Below are 24481 nucleotides of genomic sequence, written 5' to 3'. Positions count from 1 at the left end.
AGTTTGATCAATGTCTCCATTTTCCTTGCAATGCAATATTGTCTGTGGTACTTGGGTTGGAGGAGTGGTGGTGGTAATTTAGGTAGGTTTTTCCTGGTCATGCTATTATGATTGCTCTCCTACATTAGGAACCAATGAGGGGATAGTTTCACATGCCATGATATGTCAGTTCCAGTGAGGCCAGAGAAATGAGTGCTCGGTAGATCTGAGGTAGACTTACTAAACCGTAATTGGTCAACAGTTCATCGTACCATCTACTCTTATAGGTGCAAGGATAACACCAGTCTGTATGCTACTGTGGCCAATACTCATTGGACTGTCTGGATATCTGTTTTCCACTTTGTACAGTCTCAAGGAAATAGCCTTAGGACCCGTTAGGAAAGATAAGGTATTCACCACCAGTTTTAGTCATTACAGTGTACAGGATCTTTTCATCCAGAGCCAAATTCCTTTTTCAGCCAATGGATTTCATTCTGGAAATCTTGATGAAGCTTGTACTGCTCGGGAGAGTGTGACTGTTCAGGGGAGTAGCTTGCCTTTAGCCACTTGGTTATTCTTTAGTTCTTCTGCTCGTCCAAACCGCTCACCACTCTCGTTGATGGCTCATGTATTTTGTACCCAGTGACAGCGTGTTCTGTTGACTGTTTCCATGGTGTAGACTCTTTTGGCTGGTACTCTGATTTTACTAGTTATAATGATAATGTGTTATGGCTTCTCTTGGCTTAGTTTCTAGGTTCTGTCATCCCTGTTGCTCTTGACAGACTCCGACTACTTGTCCCTGGTCTGTCCTGACTGACAGAGGAAACCACCCCTGGTCTTGGTGGTGTAGTCCTCCTCCCTAGCACATTTCTCTTTGTGTGTCCTTTGGGAATTATCTGTACATTTCCTAGTTGTCGGTCCTACCTCCTTCCCAGAATCCCTATGTCTTTCCTCCAGTGTTTGGTTGAACACTCAGGACTTTCAGCATCTCCTAGCTGTGCCATTGCTTTTTAGACCTGCCCTTGAAGGACTCTCCGGGATCCTGAGTTCTCCCAAGTCAACAAACTCTTTAACCTGAGACATTCTTCCCATCTGGCCCTTGGCAGACTCTCTGTGGCTGCTGGTTGTTTCTTATAGCTCCCTTGGGAAGTAAGTCCTTTCTTCCAGACACCTGTACAAATAACTCTCATTGTAAGTCTGTTGGCAAGGAGACTGATTGGTTGGGTACTGTGCATGGGCTGAGGTATGGTGGGCACTGCTCTCTGACAGGATCTTCCCTTGTCTCCTGGTATAGGTGAGTGATCTAAACAGTGAGGGATGTGCCCTCTCTACAGAGTCAGGAGGTTCAGAGGAGCCTGGGGACTTAAATCTAAATGTCCCTGACCCAGGTTTCCAGGGACCGACCTTGGCATAACAGACCTCCCTTGGTTGGCTGTCAGTTGTCCTTGATTATGACTGTTTCACAGGTAAGCTCTGGCTTGCTGGCTTTTTCTGATGTCCCTGCAAGTGATGGGAAATTCTGTGTCTTCAAGAAGCCCTCTGGCATTCACACCTGGCTCTCACTTGCCACCGGGTGTTGTCCTCTGTCGTTATGTTTCTGTGGAGCAGTGGTTTTCTCTGTGAACTCTTCAGATTAGTGTCAGCCTAATCGAGAGCTTGTTGGAAGTGTATACTGTCAGCCCCGCCAGCTGCCAAGGAAAATATGCTGAGATTTAAGAAGACCTGCGGGGGATTTCATGCCACACTAAAGATTGAAGACCTCGATAGGGATGATGGTATTTATTTAACCCCTGCCATCCATGTCTAAAGTCCATCACACACACACACACACACACACACACACACACACACACACACCTTTTTTTTTTTAATTTAAAAATTTTTAAAAGTTGTTTTGGTTTTTCAAGACAGAGTTTATTGGTGTAGCCCTGGCTGTCTTGGCACTCTCTGTAGACCAGGATGGCTTTGAATACACAGAACTCCACCCTCTGCCTCACGAGTGTTGGGATTAAAGGCATGTGCCACCACCACCACCACCACCAACAACCGATCCTTAGTTTTTGCTCTATAGTCCTAAATACCTGGTATGTTGTACTAGCTCTTTCAGTGGTGCCCAGTTCTCAGAGTCTTAAAATGGGATTTGTCTGGCCACTTGATGCCAGGTCTCATTTGTACTGCGCTTACCACCGTCATTGGGTCTCTGCTAGCTGGACAGCGATTCAGCCCTAAAATGCCATCTTAGTTCCTTAGCCTACTTATTCTTAATACTCTGCTATATATTAGCTTCTCTGGAAGCAGAGCTAAGGTGTCCCAGATGCAAGGTTGGTCTGATACAACTCGGGTCTGGATTTCCAAGAGGCTCCGCCACTTAGCACAAGTGCAGCCTTCTGAAACCTCTGCTCAGTTATTTCAAAGAGCTTAAACCTTCTTAAAGAAAGACACCCGGTAACTAACTGCCTTAGGTACAAGAAAGCAGGACTGATGTCCCAGATTTCCAGAATAGATTCATGTTAGGGACCCTTCTGGTCAGTCATTTGTCCCAGGGCTGTGTGTGACCCACTTTGGTGATGTGTTTTATGGTAGTGCTACCAGCATAAGCCACTGGGCGGTGCCTACGGCTCAGTGATAGGAGTTGAACTGAAGGGAGAACAACTCACTCCTTAGGGATGCAGATGAACCGGGACTATCAGAGTCCTGATAGTTGGAGATGAAGGTGGGATTCTTAGAAGCAAGTCATCACCCTAATTTCTGTGGGAGAATCAGGAGAGTGAGTGGTGACCGGCTCTGGTTGGGGAATTTGGACTGCTTCACAGTTGCTGTGGTGGCTTTGTTCTGCTTTTTGACCTGCATCAGTTTTCTGCATGTACTTTCTGTCTCTTCTGTGGAAATTGCTAACAGGCACAAAATGGCAAAATGATTCTTTAGAGCACTCCGGGCCCCTCTGCGGTGGGTGATTCACTGGAGCATGGTCTGGATGCTGTTGTCGGGTGGGAAGTGTGTGTCTGTTTTGCAAAGTGACAGAATGCCTGTACTTCCTGCTGTGTAGGAGGACTGCTGGTTCTGAAAGGTCTTGGTATCAGGATGCCACTGAACAAGAAGGCTAAGGAAAAGCTTGCCTGCAGAGAGCACGTTTGTCGTTCTGTCAGTGGGGGGTCTAGAAGAGTGTCTGCTGATGAACCACTGCAGCCCACAGAATCATTACATCTCCCTCATACTCTCTCCTGCTGAGAGCATGGCCTTTCACAGAGAGCACCACCCACTGTGATTCCTGCCCGGGGCTGTGGGTGCTGTACTCACTGTGCCACAGCTATTGCAGTACAGCACAGGCCTAGTGTATGCACGCGTGCAGACTACATCTGTTAGGTGCAAACACAACCAGTGTACTCAGGCCTATCAGGCTCCCCTCAGAACCGTATCACATCGCATCACATCACTCTGCTGGACTGATCAGGAGCCCTGAGATGGCCAGTGTTTATACAGAGTAAGGCATTGTTGTTACTCACCACTTAGGACTTGGTTAAGGAATTAGCTGCCACACACACAATTGGCTCCTATGAGAAAGCATTCAGCTTAGACACCACTGAGTCCACAAAGAGGACTGCCCGAGGTGGGTGCAATTACGTTTGTACTGAAGAGATACAGTCTGCAACCCACCAGCCCACAAGTGCCACAGCTGGCGGCCGATCGCAAACGTGGTGAGAATGTTCCTCTAAACAAGGTTCGCCCTGGAGGGTGTATACTCCGTGTTCCTATACTCTGCTCCAGGAGTTGTTCGTGGCCTGGTGTGGACTGCACCTTAGTGCTGGGCTTGTCACATTAAGCTCTTAAAGTGAGGACGGAAGGGGACCACTAACACATTCAGGCATGTCCCAGCGGATGTTTCTAAGTGTTATCTCCATGGGACAAAAGCACACTGGGAAAGCCCTCATTGGGTCTTCCCAGCATCAGATGTTTTACAGTTCTTTTTAAAGGGTACCCCACTACTGGCTAACCATTCTATGGATCTTACGACATAGCTTCTAGAGTTAAGGAGGCCCCTGAAGGCCTGATTACCCTGGAAAGGGCTAAGAATCCAGTAAGAAATTCATAATAGTCCATCTACTTTGGACTATTGGACGCCTTTTTTGCAGACTCATCCCTTTATGTAGAGACCCAGTGCAGCTGTTTGCAGAGAGATAAAGTGGTCTCTACTAGAAGTGGTGTCCAATGAAGCTCCCAGATGGGCTTCTGGATGGCAAGCCTCATGAGTTCTTCAAAGCCTTCCTGCATGCTGAAATCACGTGCTTACCTATTTGTACTGATAGAACCAGAGTATACCAACAACAGGTCCCATTGTATGTACTATCGGCCTAGTTATGTCCTCTGAGTACTCAGCTGATGACAGATACTGATTCACTGAGATCATGTATTTGGTGGGTCTATGGACACTCTGGTCTTACTGATCACAGGTCAGTCTGGTGCCACTTTGCTACAGCATATGGGAATGTTGAGAACCGGTGACCAGCCATATCTTTGGCTTCATTTAGTTAGTATCGAGTAAAGCAAGCAGTGCTTTGTCTTACTAGTCGGTTAAGGAAGACACATAAAAGCAGTAGTCAGATGTGAAGCTGATGGTATAGTCTGTTTTAAAAGAAAATGATTTTCTACTTAACTTGTTAAACATTTTTATCCCCCACCCCCTCCAGGCAATCAAGCCCTGCCGTCCTATGACCAACAACGCTGGACGACTTTTCCACTATCGCATTACCGTCTCCCCACCTACCAACTTTTTAGTAAGTTATTAATGAATTGTAGTCTAGCCTAGGATGACCTGGAACTTAGCTATGTAGCCCACCCAGGATGCTCTCTAACTTACAGGATTTCTCCTGCCTCATCTCTGCAGTGCTGGGATTATTGGCATGAGCCCTCACAGTAGCTTCTGATTCAGTTCTTACATTGTTTTTATTTTTAAGACCATTATGTTGATAAAAATTTGGCTTTATCATGCTAATGTATATTTCAGCTTTCCTCCATCTTATTATGTCTTTTTTATATGTATTGGTACCATGCAATAACCAGATATATAGTAGCCAGTGAATTATGGTGCTGTTCATTGGGGCAGTGGTGTGGGAAGAGTCAAGGAGGACATTTCTACAGGTTTTAAAAGTCATCGGGCAGTTTACTGTCTTGTGACCAAATCAGAAGATCCACTGTATGGTATGACAGTACAGTAATATGGTTAGAATGCACATGTACTATGTCCTGGCATTATTCTAAGTGGTGGACATGGTTAACTAATTTTCACAATACACATCTATGTGTGTGTTATCCATATTACCCACATGGGGCATTAATTCATAGTTTATAGATGAAGGTAAGCAGTGGTAGCTCGGGTACTATGTGTGGTTTTTAGAAGCCAGGGAGTCTGTTCCAGGCTGTAAGTCTACATAATATGCTCAGTTGCATTGCCTCTCAGATTATGAAATTTATTATTTTTTAGTTACATGCACTGAAAAGTCTTGATTTCAAGATTATTCGTGATTACATATTTTAATAAGTTTATTTAGCTAGACTCCTTATGTCATCAGCTTTACCCATTTAAAGTGTGCAATTCATGATGTTTAGGATAATTACAGACTTGTATAACCACCGCAGTCTAACTTTGGAACATTTATCCTAAGAGAAACTTTATATCCTTTAGTTGTCATGTGTCTGTGTCTAGCCTATACTTTTCCTAGGGGCCATATAGGAGCTGCTTTTTCTGCTTCGTTTCTTTTACTTAGAGGCTTTTTGTTGTTGTTGTTTTTTAAGATTTATCTGTGTTGTAGCATGTGTCACTATTTCCCTCCCCTCTCCCCCTCCTTCTCGTGTTCTTTCTTCCTTTTATTGAACTCAGGATCTCTTGTATCCTACACACCTACTCTGCAGAGAGTTATACAGCCTGAATCCTTTATAGTGGGTTGTATTTTTTTATGGTCAGGTAATACTGTGCGTGTGTGTGTGTGTGTGTGTGTGTGTGTGTGTGTGTGTGTGTGTGTGTGATTACAGTATGTTTCATTTATCCACTCATTCAGTTAATGGGTTTTGGCTTTGGGTTGTTTCCGTTGTGAAGAGTGCTGATTGGAGAATGTATGTGGGGCTGAGGAGATGGCGCAGCAGTTGAGGGCATAGCTACTCTTCCAGAAGCCACTTTTGGTTGCCAGCACCCACATGGCAGCTCGCAGCCCCTCTGTAACTGCAGCTCTAGGGCACCTGATTCCCTTTTCTAGCTTCTCTGGACACCAAGCATACACATGGTATACAGAGATACACATGAAATAAAATAAAGTAAAATAGGAAGAGGGAGGGACTGGGGACAGGGAAGGGGAAAATTATATTTTAATTACATCTTATTAAACAACATTTGTATGAATATGTTTTGATGTCTTTCGGGCATATACTTAGGACTGAGATTGTCGATGTGTATGCTAACTATGTGTAATGCTCCCAGGAACAGCCTATCTGTCAGAGTGGTTCTACTGCTCATTATTAATCCTTGTTCATCAGAATCTTCTCATTACATTTAATTTAGTCTTATTGGTTCACTCAAATAGAAAGTGACAGTTACATTGACAAAAGAAAATATATGTATATAAATACTCTTTAATTCTTCCCAGTTCTCATCGAGGTAATTTGTGAAATAATGATGTTTAGTATCTAGGTAATGAGTGTCTTTTAGGCTGCCAGTCTTTATAATTTGTTCCACGTTTGGCATTTAATATCAAAAGAATTGGCTTTTGAGAATGACTTATGAGGAAGAGAGTCTGTTGTGCTGAGATTGGCATTTAGATCATGTAATCATAGATTGTGATTCCAGGTAACTGAAGCCTTTGGCATTGCCTGGGCTCTACTGCAGGGTTTGGTGGGTTCTCTTCTCCTTGGGGATGGTGGGGCTGCAGCTGTGGGGTTGAACTTCTGACACTTCCATCCCCTCAGGATCCTCCCTAGGTTGTTTCTGGTTTCGACCCTGGCGCTGGCAGCCTGTTTGTTCCAAGGAAGTAGAACCAGCAGTGTTTTGGGATTAAAGAGAATGCGCTTCTAGAAGATGAAGCGACATACAGCCTTCAGTTTTCTTGATGGTGTACATAATAAGTATTATCGGCTACTTAAATATACAGTGTGATACAAAACACCTGAAGCCACAGAATTCCATTTCAAATTAATTTTTAGTATATATTTCCTGATATTTAAGAAGATTTAACCCTACGCAGTTGCTTTTGTTTCTGCCTTGAGTTCGTTTGTGTCTGGGTGGATTCCTGCACACGCAAATGATATTAATTTAAGTCCTGTTTTGTGTTCCTGTTTACTTCTAGACTGACAGGCCGACAGTCATAGAATACGATGATCACGAATATATCTTTGAAGGATTTTCTATGTTTGCACATGCTCCTCTGACCAATGTAAGTATTGGCTCCTGTCTCCTTCCTCAGACCTGCCCTGCCCCTTGTCTTTATCTTTTCTTTTCACAAATCAAAATAAATCCCCTTTCTGTGTTCCTAACATTTATTCTGCATCTCTCCCATGTGAACTGCAGGGCGGCTGCAGCCATGTCTCAGGCAAGCCTGTGAGCCTGCTAATGAGTCACAGGTTCAGGCTGCATTAAACGGTGTAAGTGAACGTGTTAGAGTAACATTTTGAGAGTGTGAAACATTGAAAAGGAGGATAAACTGTGGGGTGATGTCATGAACTATTTTGGGGTTCTTGTCCTTCAAAGTTGAAGTTTGAAAGGAAGGTAACAGATGTCTCTGAGCAAAGGAAGGAGAAACTGGACCTGTTCAGGACACTGAGCCCAAAGTGACCTCACAGGGTTTTTGCTTTTGAATTCTGTGTTCAGAGACTTGAACTGACACAAGGACGTGTGATGTTCATCTAGTCATTAGGGATGGTTTTCTGCTTGTCAGTCTAAATGGATGCTCTGCATTTGCATCAGAATCCTCCCGTTGTGAAGTTGGCAGCCTTGGGCTTGGGTTGCTCATCTGGTCTTCAGGTTGATCAGCGACTGCTGTAGTAGTGTTGGGAAGAGCGTGGCAGTACTTTACCTGGGCCGAGCATCCCGTGGACCCTAGAGAGTTTGAGTTTCACTGTGTAGCTTGCCTGCAGTCAGAGTGTCACCTTACTGCTCTTACTTGGAACGGGAACTTTTCCACTGGAGGCTGAGTCTCAAAATCTTGCTCCTACCTTACTTCTGTCATCCGTTTTTACTTTATTAAGTAGAAGTAATTCTAGGTAGTGACACTAACGACACTAACTTAAAACAGTGCTTTCTTATTTTTCTTATTCTATATTATATCATTCTACAGGCTTTTTTTTTTTTTAACTTTTTGGATTTTTGAGATGAGATCCTACTAAGTAGCCCAAGCTGGTCTGGCATTTGTTGAATAGCCCAGGCTACCCATTATTGTGAAGGATATATGCATTGGCACGTGGCAATTGGATCGTCTCACCTTAGTCTCTTGAGTGCACAGAGTACAGGCATGCATAACCATATCTGGTTTTATTTTTGAGAATTTTCTTTCAGAAGATCATCATAAATATACAAAATCATAGGCTTCCTTATAGCATTTTCATACACGCATATTGTAGTACTTCCATATTGTTCCCTCCCTTCCCATTGTTAGTTCCTTTCTCTTCCCCCCCAGGTAGTTTTCTTCTGCCTTCATGCCATGTGTACATCTGTCTGTCTGTCTGTCTGTGTATCAATGAATGACTCTCTCTTTCTCTCTGAACCTAGGTCCTTAATATTAGCACGTAGCAACATTCCTACTTGTTAACGCTCCCCACTTTGACCTATCCCCCATATTTCCTCTTTACTTTCATATCATAGGAGATGCTAGAGAAGCTTTAGAATTTCATTTTTTTTTTGCTGTGTTTATGTCTCTCAATTAAATTCTTCACCAAATTTTAGTCTTAGAGTCTTAATAGCTTTTAGAAGTTCTCGTAGTCAACTAACCTCCACTTGCAAGTACCAGTTTTGTTGGCTTGAGACTATCTAAGCTTATCTGTCATCTTACTTTTAATCCCCTACAGATTTTACTGTGACTGTAGGGTCCCCTTAAACACAGTGTGGCTTTGTAGACACTGGTTTTGTCTGAGTGAGCCCGTGGCAGGGAGCCCACTGACTAGCCCCGTGGGCTGGCATCGTCAAGTCTTCGTTCTCTGTATTGTCATCTGTAACATAGGGTACTACTTGCTTAGGCTGCCCGTTTTTGTGAAGGATAAATGCAATGGCACATGGCAAGTGACCATCGTGGTGCTTGGTGCGTAATAAATACTGGCACCTCTCATATTGGGAAAGATAGCAAATAAATGTGTTTGAATGTGTTTGTTTTTGTTTTTGTTTTTTCATTTACTTTAGACCAGTGATTCTTTGAGCTTAATAAATGATAGCTGTGCTTAGGGTTTTAGTTAAAATCAGGCCTATTTTTTTTTTCCAACAGAAAGATTTATATTTGATTTTCATTATACGTCTGTGTGCATCTTTGTGCGTCTATGTGTGGGTATGTGCGTAGGAGCACAGGTACTCATAGAGGCTCGACGTGTCAGATCACCCAACGATGGACGTACAAGAGCCAGACATGGGTGCTAGGACTCAGTCTCAGGTCTCCTCTGAGAGCAGTAAGTGCTAGTAACTGCTGAGCCATTCTTCCAGCCCCTGACTTATGTTTAAAAATAGAGTTTTTATTGCTGTGAGATGGGATCTTACTGTGTGGTCCAGAGTGGCCTTGAACTCTATATTTGCCTTTCTAGAGCCGTCTGTGTCACAGCAAGAGTGAATACAAGTTCTGATTTCTTTTTTCTTTCAAGATATATTTTTAAAAAAGTTTCTCAGCACAAGGCTTGACGCTGAGAGGCAGTTATACTAAATTACTCAATTTTTATTGTGTTATATAAGATATGAAACTAAAACGAAAGCAACAGAATCCCTTACCTCAGCATATATTTATATAAATACTGAATTAAAAAAAAAAAGACTTGAGGACTTAAGTTCATGATAACGAACCCCATCATTTTTTTGAGTGATGTTGACAGTAGGAATAAAGTTTTGAATTGAGCACTCTAAAGTTCACAGGACCTAGAGACATCAGAGAGCTCTTGAATTTGAGATAGATGCACACACAAAAAGGTTTTTAAAATGCACTATTGAGCTGAATCATTTCTTAGACCGAGCCCATCAGCGGGAAGGGCCTACAGGTTATGGTCACATAGACTGTTGATCTGAGCTAGCTCTGGCAGCTGGGCGTAAGGTCTTGAAGTGAAGTGGATTGAAAGCTCTCTTGACTAAGTCTGTAGCCTTCTGGAAGGATTTTATCCTGTTGTGTAGTTATACTTGTGGGTACTTATAATACTTGATATTGTTGGTGGCTCTGATGATGTAAAGTCTGAAAAAGTGTCCTAGTTGTTCAGCATCATGTAATACTGTCATATGCACAAGAAAACCCCTTGATCATTTCCGTGACCAAGAACTTGGTTGGTTTTCCATTTTTCTGACCACTGTTGACTTGGTCATTCGCTGTCTAGAAGAAATGGGGCCCTGAATGTATGGGTTGGTGGGGGGTGGTTACTAACCAGTTAGTTTTGCTATTTGGGGTCAGGAATGCATAGTATAGCATACAGTTAGCATACACATAGTGTCAGCATACAGCTGTGCTTGCTAAGCTTTCCTGTTATTTTGTGGGTTCATGGGAGCCGCTTTGGTTGAGAGATGTGTATGGAGAGGACAGGTTCTTTCTGAGTCTCTGACAGAGATGAGCATGTGAGCTGGTGAGGAGGGAGGCTGTGCCAGCTCTGTGCCTCTCAGAAGGGCCTGGAGGTACGGATGAAAGTGTGTCCTAAGAATAGTTCAGAGGACAAAGTCCAGCAAGTGAGTTTTGCTGCATGGGGGTGGCACCGCCCTGCAGCCCTTCCAGGGAGGGCTGGTTGCTCCTCCCAGGGAGGAGGAAAGATTGCTGCTCTTGTCTGCTTGCCTGCCGTGTAGTCACAGAGCTCAGTTTTCCCTCCAGTGTACGCTCCACCCGTGTGCTTTAGGTCCTTTCTCCTGATGCCCTACAGCTGTTGTGAGTAGCTTTGTCCTGGTTCTGTCTTTAGACTGTCTGTTGACGTGTGTCTGTAATGTCCCCTCTGGTGTTGCTTCAGTTAGGGTTTCTGTTGCTGTGACAAAACATCATGACCAAAAGCTACTTGAGTAGGAAAGGGTTTGTTTTACTCTGTAGCTTGTAGTCCATCCTCCCAGGAAGTCAGGAAGAGCAGGAACTCCAGCAGGAACTGATACAGAGGCTGTGGAGGATCCCTGCTTACTGGCTTGCTCCTCATGCTTCCTTATAGCACCACCAGCCCAATTGTAGCATCACCCACAGTGAGCTAGGCCCTCTTGCATCAGTCAGCCAGTCAATCAATCAGTCAAGAAATTATACTGTAGACTTAACTATAGACAAATCGTATAGAAGTAGTTTCTCAATTGAGAGACCTCTTACCAAATAACTCTAGCTTGCGGTTGACATGAAACTAGCCAGGACAGGTACTCAACCTTTGTGAGACCCAACTTTCATCTTCTCTGGGTGTTGGGTTTGAGTTACTGAGGACAGCTATAGGTTTCTGGACTTGCATGGTGAACTCTGGTGACAAAAGCCCAGGGATTCAGTCTTTGTGCTCAGTTCTGCCTCATGACAGAACGGCCAGTGTATTAGTCAGTAAAGTCCTCTAGCTGTCTTGAAAACTTGGCCTCCATTCCAGTCATCCCTTATTCTCTGTATTCGAATATAGCCTGGTCCTCTCATCCTTGTCATCTCTCTAAGCCATTCCCACAGGTTTTTTTTTTTTGTGTGTGTGTGTGTGTGACCCATCCAAAGTGTAAACTGTGGTAATCTCCTGTTCTCCTGTGAGAATGTACTTGAAAGAGATTGGGATGTAGCCGCAGACCCTGTCCCTCACAAGGACAGCGAGACTTCTTTCCTCCCCAGCAGCGTCTGGCTCCTCTCTGGGCACTGCTTTCTGAAGAGCTAAGTGACTTCATGGTCCCTTTTCTCTGTTCCAGTACCTGCCCTCTTCACCTGCATGTTTCTATGTCCCCTAGTTTTCTTTTCTTCCCTTTCCCCATTCTTTCTGAGCAGATTCTTGCTGTATTTCTTTGGCAGACATAGAATCTACTATGAAGACTAGGCTGGCCTCAGCTTCGCAGCTGTCCTGCGTTTACCCTGAAGTGCTGCTATTAGAGACTTTTGCCTGCCTTCCCGCTGGTCTTACAAAGCAACCCAAATGTTACCTGTACCTTTTATGCTTTTTCATGTGTTGTTTTTATTGCATTTACAATATATCATATTCTCTTTGTACTTGTTTACGTTTGCCTTGGAATTCATGATCCTCCCGATCCTCCCACCCTTCTCAGGAGCAGTTATGGACTTCATGGGTCCAACTTATTGGACTCTGTCTAGGTCCTTGCTTTTCAAGACAGGGCCTGTGGCTCGTTCTAAAGCATGAGCCTTACATAGATGTTAGTAAAGAATGGGTATTTTAAAACCAGGTTAAATCGTGTACCAGTTTGTAGCTGTCAACTATTTTAAATGTCTATGGGGTTAAAGTAGATTGAAAAAACAGTAGTGTATTAAATATATTGCATCAGTTAGCTGAGGAGTGAGGACACAAATTCAGAATGTTGAAAATGAATACCATATTCAAGTTAATTATACCAAAAGTTAGAGATAGCAACTACTGTATTAAAGGAAAAAAGAAAAGATATCTAAAAGCTACAATTTCTTCCCAGTAGATGGCATTGTAAGACCATTTTTCTATATTCTTTCTATCCCTTTTGCTGGGATAATTCAAGTTTGTTTCTTTCTGACAGCTGTGGTTTGTAAAAGTGATTACATTGTTTCATGGACAGATTGCTAAGCCAGAAAAATGGTGTAACACATCTCCAGGGCCTCTGGTTTCAATTATTGTGCCCAGCTAGCCAGTTCCATAACCTCTTCCTTCCCTTCCCCATTCTTCTATTCATTGAGAAGTCTATTTATGGAACCCGCTTGTGTCTAGATACTAGGCTGGTGTTTGATGGAACAGTGGGGGGAGAGGACAGCTGTGGGTTGTTCATGCTGAGACTACAATTCCTCACGTGCTCTGGGTATTCAGCTAGGTAACGAGGTCTGCCCTCGTTGGTAGGTAAGAGTTGGGTCTAGAATCAAAATTCCTATTTTACCGGCCATCTATTCCTTTAGGCAAGGTACCTACCTACCTGATGGTTCCCCGTCTTAGTTTTTTTCTCTTTCCAAGTACATAAGGGCCGAAACTATCTTTAAGGGCACCTGTGACACTTCCATGAGTAAACATGGTGAAGGTAGACCAGCTCCCGGCCCAGCGAATACTACGTGTTATTTTTTATGCTTCTTGGTCGGACTGACCGCCATAGGACCAGACAGGCAGTGTGCGCTGTGACCAGACAGGCAGTGTGCGCTGTGACCAGACAGGCAGTGTGCGCTGTGACCAGACAGGCAGTGTGCGCTGTGACCAGACAGGCAGTGTGCACTGTGAGCTGGTGAAGGAACTAAATGATGTAACTGATAAACTGTTGTGCTGCCATTTGTGACCTGTGTGAAGAATTAAGGTAAAATCAGTTCACGATTGGTTTTCTAGTTTTCTAGAGGTGGCATGTTTGGCTCTGGTGTGTTCTTGCTGAGTTTGTATTGCTTTATTAATCACATTAGTGAAGCACCAGTATTGCTGCCCATCTCGCAGAAGGTCTGACAAAGCTCGGGTCTTGCCATTAGAATGGAGTAGTTTTGGCCTAGGACGTGTAGTGACTCATTGCTTGCCTTTAATACCAGCATTCAGGAGGTAGAGGCTTGAAATTTCTCTGAATTTGAGGCCAGCCTAGTCTAGTAGTCTACACAGGAAGTCCAGCCCAGCAAGGTCAAAGAGTGAGACCCTATCTCAAAAAAACAAACAGTAGAAGAAAAACGAACAAATAAACAAAAAACCAACTAAACCGAAATGGAGGAAAGCAGAAGCTGCGGTTGAACGTCTTGCCAAGGCTGTTCTAGGTTAGGAAGGTAGAACCTGATTTGGCTCCTGTGCACGGGGTCAGACGGTGAACCCTGCGTTGAACCCTGCGTTGGTAGCCGCAGAGAAATGCTGGCGACTCAATAGCTCCTCTTCTTGCAGATTCCACTGTGTAAAGTGATTCGGTTCAACATAGACTACACGATTCATTTTATCGAAGAGATGATGCCTGAGGTAAGAGAGAGGGATGCTTAACGGCTTACTGTGTTTACTCTGCTTTTATAATAGTTTTCGCTTAAAAAACGAAAACCAGCAACCAAACCAAACCATGACTGAAGTTGGTGTGCTCCAGCTTTTTGCCACTTGAGACCCCTGAAATACCATGTTCCCTGTCAGAAGGTCACCGTGATGCAGCTCTGGTGCCACAGTTCAGACATTTAAACTCGTTGACCTATTTCTGAACCCATGTCTGCTCGCGCTGCATCCGCTGTAGTCACTGTACATCTGGTCTCAGTTTTGCTTAGGGGACAGAGTCACAGAGGTACTGGCCAGTGTCACAGAGGACTGGAATAGTGACACTGAATCCGGGGGCTGTCAGAATAATCTTACTCATTATCTCCGGTGACAAGATCAGTGCTCGATTCATTTCTCTTCCCATATATTTACATTTTTTTTTCCTAATTGTTTTTCATTGCCGATGCTAAACAGCAGATTTATCTAAATATATGCAAGGGATTTTAAATTCCAAAGTAAGATTAATGTGAATCTCAGAATGATTCATTGCCTGGTGTGGAACTTGGTGTTGTCAACAAATCACACTAAGAAATAACAAGGAGACAGCAAACAAGCTTGTGTACTTGGTGCGTTGGGGATGATTTCTGGAGCCTTTGCCTCCTGGGCTCTGTTTAACAGGGAAGCACTGACATGCAAGGGCAGGGAGCCATGGGAGGGCCCAGTCCTGCTCATCCTACCTGCATTTAAATAGCTGTCAGAGAGCAAGGGCTGGCCCTTCCTTCTGTGGGTAGGGAGTTTTTAGTTTTTACTTTTGTTTTGCTTCTGTTTGCCTCTAAGGTCATGAGCCCTTGCTTTAGTCTTGTAAAACTTTATGACTTCTGATATGATCTCACTCAGCGTGATATATGAACCCCGGGCAAAACAAGTAGGCAGAAGACTTAGCAGACAAAACTCACTTGCAAATATGTCATCTGTTTGCAAATATGTCATCTGTTCAGCCTGTCTGCAGGAGGAATTTCGGTAGAATTCTGTATTTTTTTCTTAGCCCTTAGCCTCTCTTGAGAGTTTGAAGCTTTTGTGGTCCAGAGCACTTCTGCTTTTCGGTAACTCAGCAACAGTGTTCCTGGCTTGTGGGCACAGGGAGGGGTGGGAGTGGGGGACAAGCTAGTCAGCTTCCAGTTGTGTATGTAACCTCAATTAGCCAAGGGTTCCCAGGAGATTCTTACATTTTACAACTAGATTAGAAAAGCTTGATGGAACTCAGACTTTAAGTTTTGGATATTTTATTTGTACACTAAAAAGGGCTGAATTGACATTTTTACAGAAATCCTAATGACAATTTTATCTTCTTCATTTCTGTTTGAAATTGGCAAGCTATTTTAGGATAGTGGCCAAGCCGTGTAGGGAAAGCTTTTAGTATGGTTTCAACAAACAGTTTTGAGATACTTGGCTAGGACAAGTTAATGTATATTCGTAGATCTATAGTAATTTGATTCTGACTTATTTTTCAGAATTTTTGTGTGAAAGGACTTGAACTCTTTTCATTGTTCCTATTCAGAGATATTTTGGAATTATATGACTGGAATCTTAAAGGTAAATATTAGGGCTTTCAAAAAGAGAAGTTCTTCTAAGATGCCAATCATAGTGCATATAAAAACTCCCATGATGCTGTGGGGGCATAGTTGACGTTTTTATTTTGTAAATATGTAAGTAAAGGCATGCTATCTGTAGGAATGCTTGCTATCATTTAACACGGATGGGTGGCTATGGATTATCTTCATGTAGTTTGTCTCTGCCTGTTAGTAGCCAAGAATGGTTCTACTTACTAATGGAACTACCTTGATTTATGTATATTAGGGAACAAATCTCAGTGGTTAATATTTTGAGTATAGTAAAATTTAAAATCACTGTAATCAACTTTGTAAGATAACAGTTTATTAAATTAGAGATTAGAGAACCAGTTAATCATTAAAACTTACATGCACAGGCAGAGTAGTCTTACAGGTGTCCATGTTCCAGAAGAGTTTTTAATTTGCTTATTTTTATACATGTGTATCGAAGGAAGACTTTTTGAAGGTAATTTTTAAGTGAAATGAGTGAGGAGCTTTTAAAAAAAACAAGGGCACTGCTGGTAAATGGTTTCCTGAATTAGCAGCATCGCTTTGTTTTTAGTGTGTTGATTGAAAACCAATGGAGTTAACATATGAGTGTTATCATATAATGATACACACTTCAGTTCTAACAAAGATGCTGGTGTATTTTAATTTATAAAGTGTTTTTTTTTTTTTTTTTGTATGCAATGCCTCCTTTGCTTTCACTCTCCCTGTGAGTTGCTGTAGGCCCTCATTGTAGTCCAGGCTGGCACCTGAGGCAGTTGCCGATGATTGATTGCGCTATTGAAGCAGAGGAGGGGAAGTGGTCCTGTTTATGTCCCTGCTTCTGGTGCCGGTTATTTTGTGGTTACCATAAATCTTAGGAATTAAGTTGCAGTGTGTGCTTTCTGTGTCGGCCTGATTTCTCTTTTCTTTCTTTCCCCTTGTTTCCTTCAGGTCCTTTGTTTGAAGACAGCCCTCCCTGCTGTCCGAGATTTCATTTCATGCCACGTTTTGTGAGATTTCTTCCAGGTAAATCTTTTGGCTTGTCGGTGACCTGGTGTGACTGTGTGTCTGAAAACAAGCCTGCTGTTCTCCCTCCAGTCTTTAGGGAGGGCTTTTCCACGTTGGGTGCTGTTAATTATCTACTTCTCAGCTGAACTTGGAAATGTAAACCTTTACATGCTGATTTATACCTTTCATAATTTATCAGAGCTCCTGATTTGCTGGGCAATAGATGATTTACACATTTTGAAAATATACTTAGTAAATTGTCATGTAAATAGGGAAGAATGCGTATTGCTTAATATTGCATATGGTCAACTGGAAGACAATTAGTGAAAATTTATAATTTATAAAATATGTACATTTGTAAATTATAGCTATGCTAAAATTACTACAGTAATAGTTATATCAAGGTGCTAGGATTATAGGTGATTATTTTCTATTTTGGTAGATATGCTTTTAATTAGTTTGCAACGCAAAAGGATATATAATGATTTGTTCTCCCATTAAATTAACATGATAAGTCAATGAGTAATTTAGTTTATGTTTAAGTGTTTCAGACTTTTTTTCAAGAGTATACTTGTAAGATATGTCAATATCAGTATCATTAATGACTGGGTTATTAACGAAATCTTTGGAAGCCTTATTTGCAGTCTTTCTCTGGAGTCTTTTGGCATCCAGTCTCTTTCTCTGACTTTGCAGTTACCTGCTCTGTTCAGCTCAGTGCTGTGCAGTCTCACAAAGCGTTGCTAGTGAACGCCGCTCACCGTTCTTCCCTGAGCTAGACCATGCTTTCCCTTTTTCTACTCTAATGACTGCAACAGCTCAGCCACCGAGTCCTTGGGTGAAACCTTGGACCGCGCTGTCACTCTAAATGAATTTGTTCCCAGACCAAGATCCAGTATTTCACCGGGGTGTGTGTTTGTGTGTGTGTGTGTGTGTGTGTGTGTGTGTGTGTGTGAGAGAGAGAGAGACATCTTCTGTCTTCCCTTCCCCTCTTGTCTCAGTGGACTCCATCCCTTCTTGTGTGCATGGCCACATTTCTTTGCTGTCTTCACTAAGTTCTCTAATGTGGATCTTTCTGCCACTTTAGTCCCCTGTGCGGTTACCACCTCTCCTGCACCCCCCACACCATCTTTCCAGCCTTTTCTAATGTGTGGACCACTCCCGAATCAGAGGCAGGAAACAGCTGCTGCTTTCCCTTTGGGCCTATACAAAATTGAGCCCTGTGCTTCCGTCTGGCCTCTTTTTCTGAGGTGGCTTTCCCGGCCTTCCCCATGCTCCAGAACCTTCCTAGAAACCTGACATGCTGGCTTCCTCAAATGTTCTTAGTCTATTCAAGGCAAGCTTTACTTCAGATGCCCTCCTACCTGTCCAGTGCATTGAAGCCTCCAATGGCAGGGCCAGCTTCCTTCCGAGCAGTGCACAGGAGTGCTACACTTCTGAGGTGGGGCCTGCGCTCTTGACTCCATCTGGGCTTTGGCTTCTTTATTCTGCTCCTTCGGTTCCTTAGTTACTTTTATTTGTCCCCCGATTCCCTGGAGAGTATGAGTATGGGACATTCTTTATCTAGGCTGTCACACTGCTTATTTTTATGTTAGGAGAGCATCACTTGTGTTTTTAATATTATTGTTATTGTTGATTTCGTTTAGGAAATACATTCAGAAGCCTTTTTTCCTTGTTGCTTCTGGTTTCATTTTAAGTGAATGCATCTTTGATTTCATAATGGAGCTTCAACAACAAGCATCTTAGAAAATTGTATTAGAGAGACTGTGCTGGAAAGCCTGTCCTTTCTGTACCTCTCTGCCTCTCGGCATTTTATGACCAAACAAATCTAGAAGAAAGTAGGCAGTTTTAAAACCGTCATATAGAAAAATCTTATTTTATGGGATTTCAGTGTACAAAATGCTTCTCATAACTATAGGATAACATTTAGGTTGTCATAAATGAAAAGGTCTATTGCTTTATTTTTAAACAGGATTCGCTTTTGTTTTAAACCTGCCTCTGAAAATATACATAATTCAAAAACTCCAAAGGCTACAGAACAGTGCCCACCGTATAATATTCTTCTTGTACTGTGGGGCACATGGCTGATTTGTTTTTCACAGTGGCTTTATTAACGATCATTTAAAGAAGTGAGTTAAAAGACACATCTGATATATATTTCCAAATGTTTCTATGCATGAGGTTTTTTAAAAGTACAGTTACCACATTAGTTTCACATCCTAATTTTAAATAATTCATTGAGCAGATGGATATTTTTAAGCATTCTGTTCTATAGTTCTATAGGGCTGCCAAATTTCTCATCAAAGGAACCACCACAGTTTATGTGGCTGTGAAGGGGACGCTGTTGCTCTTTAACGTCAGGGCCAGGCAGGCCCTTCCCTCCTCTTCTCTCCCTCTTGCATGCTTTTCTTCCTTTGTAAAGAAACCATTCAACCAGCTGCTCCTTTGAGGTCAAGAATAAAGACTGCAGTCTCCCTCACTTCTCCTGTCTCTCTGTCTCCTCTACTGACAGAGTCTCCAACTTGACATCTCAATGTCGGTCTTTCCCAGTGCCAGTGTCACAGGTATGCTCCACCGTGTCTAAGTCATCTGCTCTGCGCATTATCAGTGATCATGTGATTCCTGGCACTTCTCAGGGACTCCATAAATACTTAATTACTGGTCTTATTTAGTGGGTCCTAATAGCACCTTGTTTATTTTTTAAAGAATTATTTACTTTTATTTCATATGTATGTGTGAGTGCCTCTCTGTATGTATGTACACCATGTGTGTGCCCAAGGAGGACAGGAGAGAACATTAAATCTCCTGGAAGTGGAGTTTCAGACAGTTGGGAGCCATTCCAAACTGGGAAATAAACACTCAGCAGTCTTTCCAGCATGATAATACTTACTTAAATATTGGTGTTTTCGTTATTCATGAAGGTGCTTGTCAAACATTTTTGTTATTGCCCAAACCTAGTTTTGTTTATTTATTTTTAAATACTTTTAAAAGACATTCTCATTTTGTAGCCCAGGTTGCCTCATAAATCACTACATAGCCCAGGCTGGCCTCAAACACATTTGCCTTTGCTTTGGCATCTTAAGATTGTGGACATGTATCACCAAACCTGGTTTTTTGTCTTTGCTTTTTCTCCCATCCATTTAATCCATTTAAGAATGCTGACTGGATCCAACCCTGCCTAGGTTCCAATAGCACATCAGATTGGGTGTGTTTGTGGTGATAGGACTTTAGACTCTATCTCATTTTTTCTAAAATAAAGCTTTATCCAGACTGTAACAAAGTTGGCAAATGCACATGTCATGAGTATAGCGCTCTGCATATTTCTGAAGGAAGTGTGACTCTGCCTTCAGTACCTAAACAAAGCCTGACAGTGTCCAAGAACCTGCTCTGGACCTGCCATTCACTGCCCAGAACTTTCCTAGAGACCACTGTTCTGGTCTGCAGTTCCTGTGTTAGGTCTATCTGGTTTTGAACTATAGAAACTGGAATTCTATATTCTCTTTTTTTCAGTATGTTTTGGAGACGGCTATTACTGGCATTACTGTAGTTGGCTGTGCTGTTTATATGGTTAAAATAAATCTATCTGACTAATGAACATTTTAATATTGTCAGATTTCATAGATACGTGAAATTAAAACACATGTTTTATAGATATGTATATTAAAACAACACAAATATGTTCATGTATAAGACCTGAGTCCTTTGCATATATATCTTTTGAGCTATATGCAGGTGTTTTATATTAAGCTTCATATTTCTTTTGGTTCTCAGAAGCTACCATGCCACCAGTAGTGTGTAAAAGTTCACATTCTTTCCCGCGTTTGGCCTGCACTCTCTCCGTGCTACCCGTTTCTTCCCACACCTCTTGTTCTCTGGTGTTGCTGGGCCAGACCCAAGCTGTGTCAGTGTCTGCCTTTCTCCCTTTAGCTCTTCTCACAGGTGTTAGAAGTCCCCATGATTCTTTCTTGTTTTACTGCAGTAGCTAATGACATGGTGTATGACTTTGCCCACGGACTCACCACTTCTTGCTGGCCAGTGGTGGCGCATATCTTTAATCCCAGCACTTGGGAGGCAGAGACAGGCAGATTTCTGAGTTCGAGGCCAGCCTGGTCTACAGAGTGAGTTCCAGTACAGCCAGGGAGGGCTACATAGAGAAACCCTGTCTCAAAAAAACCAAAACCAAAAAACAAACAAACAAACAAACAAACAAACCAAAAAGAGTGGTTCCTGCCAATTGTTTAATTGAGCAATGTCTTCCTTTTCCCATAAATAGTTGCAAAGATACTGTATACAGCATTTTTTTTTTTAATTTTACATTTTCACACACCACATCACACACCTGTGCTTACAGGGTACAAGTCAGGAGTTGATTCTCTCCTGCTGCCTTGTGGAACATAGGGACCAAGCCTAGGTCTTCAAACTTTTGTTCCTTTGTCTGCCAAGCATCTCACCAACCTTCCCTTTTTCCCTCTTTTGAAACAGTTGTCACACTGTAGCCCAGGCTGGCAGAGAACTCACTGTGTAGACCAGGCTAGTCTCTAACTTTTGTTAGTCCTTCTGCTTCAGTTTCCCTGTTAGTTGTTCTGCTTAAGTTCTCTGAGTGTTGGGATTATAGGCACAGGCCCCTTTGCCTGTCTGTGTGAGCTGTTGTCTGTCCACACATTCTGGGTGGTTCTTCATTTCTTCATCAGGAGTGGAAACTCCTAACCTTAAGGCTGTGCTCCAGCATACATTTTTAGTTTTTCTTATAGCTATAGCTTTTTGTAGCTTGTTCATCAAATACTTGCTTATTCTAATGTCATTATAATTTTCTTTCATGTCTTTATTTTAAATTAATAATTTTTAAATAATTGGTGTAAGTATAGGCCAAACCTCTTTTTTTTTTCAGAGTAGATACCAATTACCACATACCATTTATTAAAACATTTCTTCACAGAATTGGAGTGCCTTTGTCATCCACCCTTGGCTAGTGTGCACAGACAGTCCATGAGATCTGCCTGGCTAGTGTGCACAGACAGTGCATGAGAGTATACTGAAAACTGAGCACACTCATCTGCTCTCACTTTACTCGGTGTGAGGGGCATTTTTCTGTGCTCTTCAAGTGAGATTATGTCGAGCATGCCACATACCTTGCCTTTTTTACTCCAAAATAAAATGTTTTATGTCATTTTTAATGTCACAAAGAAGAGAACTCTGCACTATAGATGAATATTACTGTTTTGACAGTTGTTCAAGAGATGAGTTTGAGGGTTTCCTGTGTCACCCGTTACGTAGAATACTTCAGCAATAGTCCTGGGCGTTTGTCCATTTGCACTGTGTGCTTCTAAAGATAGAATTCTATTGTTAACAGAACCTACACGCTTTAACTAAGAAGGGGCCAGATTACCTCTTGAAAAAGTACACACCAATTGGTACCTCTAGCCAAGAATCCTTGTGAAAATATATTCTTTTGAAAAAGTTACTTGCGGAAAGAATACTACTATATGTCCTTTACAGTTTCCTCCATCTGAGTCACAAAAAACAATGTCATTTTTCATCTGCACATGCTTCTTGACCTTCTGAAAGGCTGGGTAGTTTGTCAATATTTCAAGTATTTTGTGGTCTTTTCATTCTGTGTAGATTTTTGTAAAACTTTTTTATCTATTGTTTTTTGCTCAAGCTATCATGGAACTCATTATGTAGACCAGGCTAGCCTCAAACTTACAACCCATCCCCATCCCTCCCCACCTCCACCATTGCTTCCCTAGTGTTGGGATCAAAGGCATGCACCACCACTCCTGGCTTGCTGTCTTATTAATATTGGTGGGTTATAATACCAGATTGAATGTTAACGTTGGATCAGTCAGCATAAGTTTTCTCCATTTTTCTAATTTGAAGACGTCTGTCTCAGTTGCCTTACACGTATGCACAAACCCCCGCTTGGTAGTGTCAACTGGATGCTGCTCGGTGCCTGCCAGTTCACCAGCAGTCAAGTGGCGGAGCGGTTGCCGCATTTAGATTTTAGGAATCTCCTTTCATTTGTTCCTCTCTTGTCCTCCTCTCCCCTCTGGTTGCAAAAGAACTCGGAGCAGCTAGAAGATTGTCTTGTAACCATAACTGACCAGGACACGAGGTAACTGTAGAGGACGACCTGCATCCTCATCGGAGTGAGGGGGACACCCTGCGGTAGTTTGCAGTTTGTCTAGCAAATGCATTTTGAAGATTACTTTCTCTGGAGCAGTAGTTGTCAGGTATGGCTGGCAGGAGGCCATGGGGATACAGGGCAGTTCAGCATTTCTAGGAAGCAGGTGTGTTGGGAGTGGGGGTGGGGACATCTTCAGTTGATACAGCATCTTTATTTTTTTCATTATTATTATTTTATTTAAAAAACTTAAAAATCATATGTGTCTGAGTGTTTTGCCTGCATGTATGTGTATGCTTGATGGCCTTGGAGGCCAGATGGGGGCATTGGATCCTCTTGACCTGGAGTTATTTATGGACATATGGGTATTTGTGGACATACCCCATAAAGCAAGTATCCGGCTGTACTGCATGTGCCTCCCCACAGAGCAGCAGGGATGAAGCAGACCTCGAACTCTCGAGCAGTAACAGCCACACTGATGAGATCCAGCAGGAACCATGGGAAGAGCTCACTAGTGTTTGGCTTCTCAACTCTAAGGTGTGCTGAGCTTATCTAGAGGAACTGCGGGGTTACAAGGATGTGCTGTAGTCCAAGACAGTGGAAGGAGCGGCACGGGCTCTACCTCTGCACGTGCTCCCAACTGCTGAGGCATCTCCAGCTGCTAATATCACTTAATAGTTTGAAATAAAGAACTACTTGCTGTGAATACCAACTTTAGGAAATGAAATCGTTCCAAGTCATCTTGGTGGGATTACGTGGAAGACTTAGTGTATAGTTAATGCTGGTGCAAAGAAGGGGGAAGTGAGTGTTAGCCAGTTGACAAATACTTGTTGGAGCAGCTGTGTAGTTAACACAGATTTCTAACAAATTGTCCCTCTCTCCCATATAACTACATAAATAACCAAGCAGTATAAACCAAGGGAGCCGGGTCTCTAAGAAACAGTTTATAAAGTCTGTCAGTTCATTAATGACTGTCCAGATTCATTCCCTGAAACACAAACTCTACTTCTTCCCCAATAATGAGCCGTTGTCACGGTTCCAACCCCAGATCTGGCAGAATTCCTGCTAACCTTAGCTTACCCGCTCTGATTTCTCGTTTGTATCGTGTCCTATTTATCCTAGCCAATGAGATAAAAATTACTTTGTTGCCTTCCGTGACATAATTCCATAAATCCCCAACATAAACGTGTAGCAAAACAGACAAACGCAAAGAGCCAATTCATTAACATTGGTAAGTTTGTGGCAGTAGGAGGGCGAGTGGCCATATGATTAATCGGCTTCAGAAAGTCATTCCACAGCTATTTATTATGGTGTCTCTTTGCCAGGCGGGTGTGAGGGATGCAGCTTGTGCCCCGTGGGCTGGTACAGGGCTCTTGTTCTGTCTGCCTCTTCTGATACTTCCATGAAGATTGCATCCGGGTACCAAGATGGAGCAGAGCCACAGCCCCCTTCCTGGTCATCCTTTCATCCCAGCTTGTCTGTCCTGAGTTTCTACTTTTTCCACAGTTGTGAATAACTCTTTGTAGCTGCCATGTGA

At 42.6% G+C, this 24481-nt stretch overlaps 1 protein-coding gene across 3 annotated transcripts in view; it reads left to right on the top strand.

Moving 5' to 3' along the window:
- Drosha (drosha ribonuclease III) overlaps nucleotides 1–24481 on the top strand; it is a 111505-nt gene that overhangs the window by 26029 nt on the left and 60995 nt on the right. For all 3 annotated transcript variants that reach the window (XM_034523417.2, XM_034523418.2, XM_076916408.1), the window contains exons 11-15: nucleotides 4665–4751; nucleotides 7311–7397; nucleotides 14149–14220; nucleotides 15732–15813; nucleotides 16770–16844. In XM_034523417.2, the coding sequence (XP_034379308.1) occupies nucleotides 4665–4751; nucleotides 7311–7397; nucleotides 14149–14220; nucleotides 15732–15813; nucleotides 16770–16844 (403 nt within the window). The remainder of the gene's footprint in view (nucleotides 1–4664; nucleotides 4752–7310; nucleotides 7398–14148; nucleotides 14221–15731; nucleotides 15814–16769; nucleotides 16845–24481) is intronic.

Source organism: Arvicanthis niloticus, chromosome 19 (assembly GCF_011762505.2).
Source record: "Arvicanthis niloticus isolate mArvNil1 chromosome 19, mArvNil1.pat.X, whole genome shotgun sequence".
NCBI classification, from domain to species: Eukaryota; Metazoa; Chordata; class Mammalia; order Rodentia; family Muridae; genus Arvicanthis; species Arvicanthis niloticus.
The sequence above is the reverse complement of the archived record's forward strand: the minus strand, read 5'-3'. Positions and strand labels throughout refer to the sequence as shown.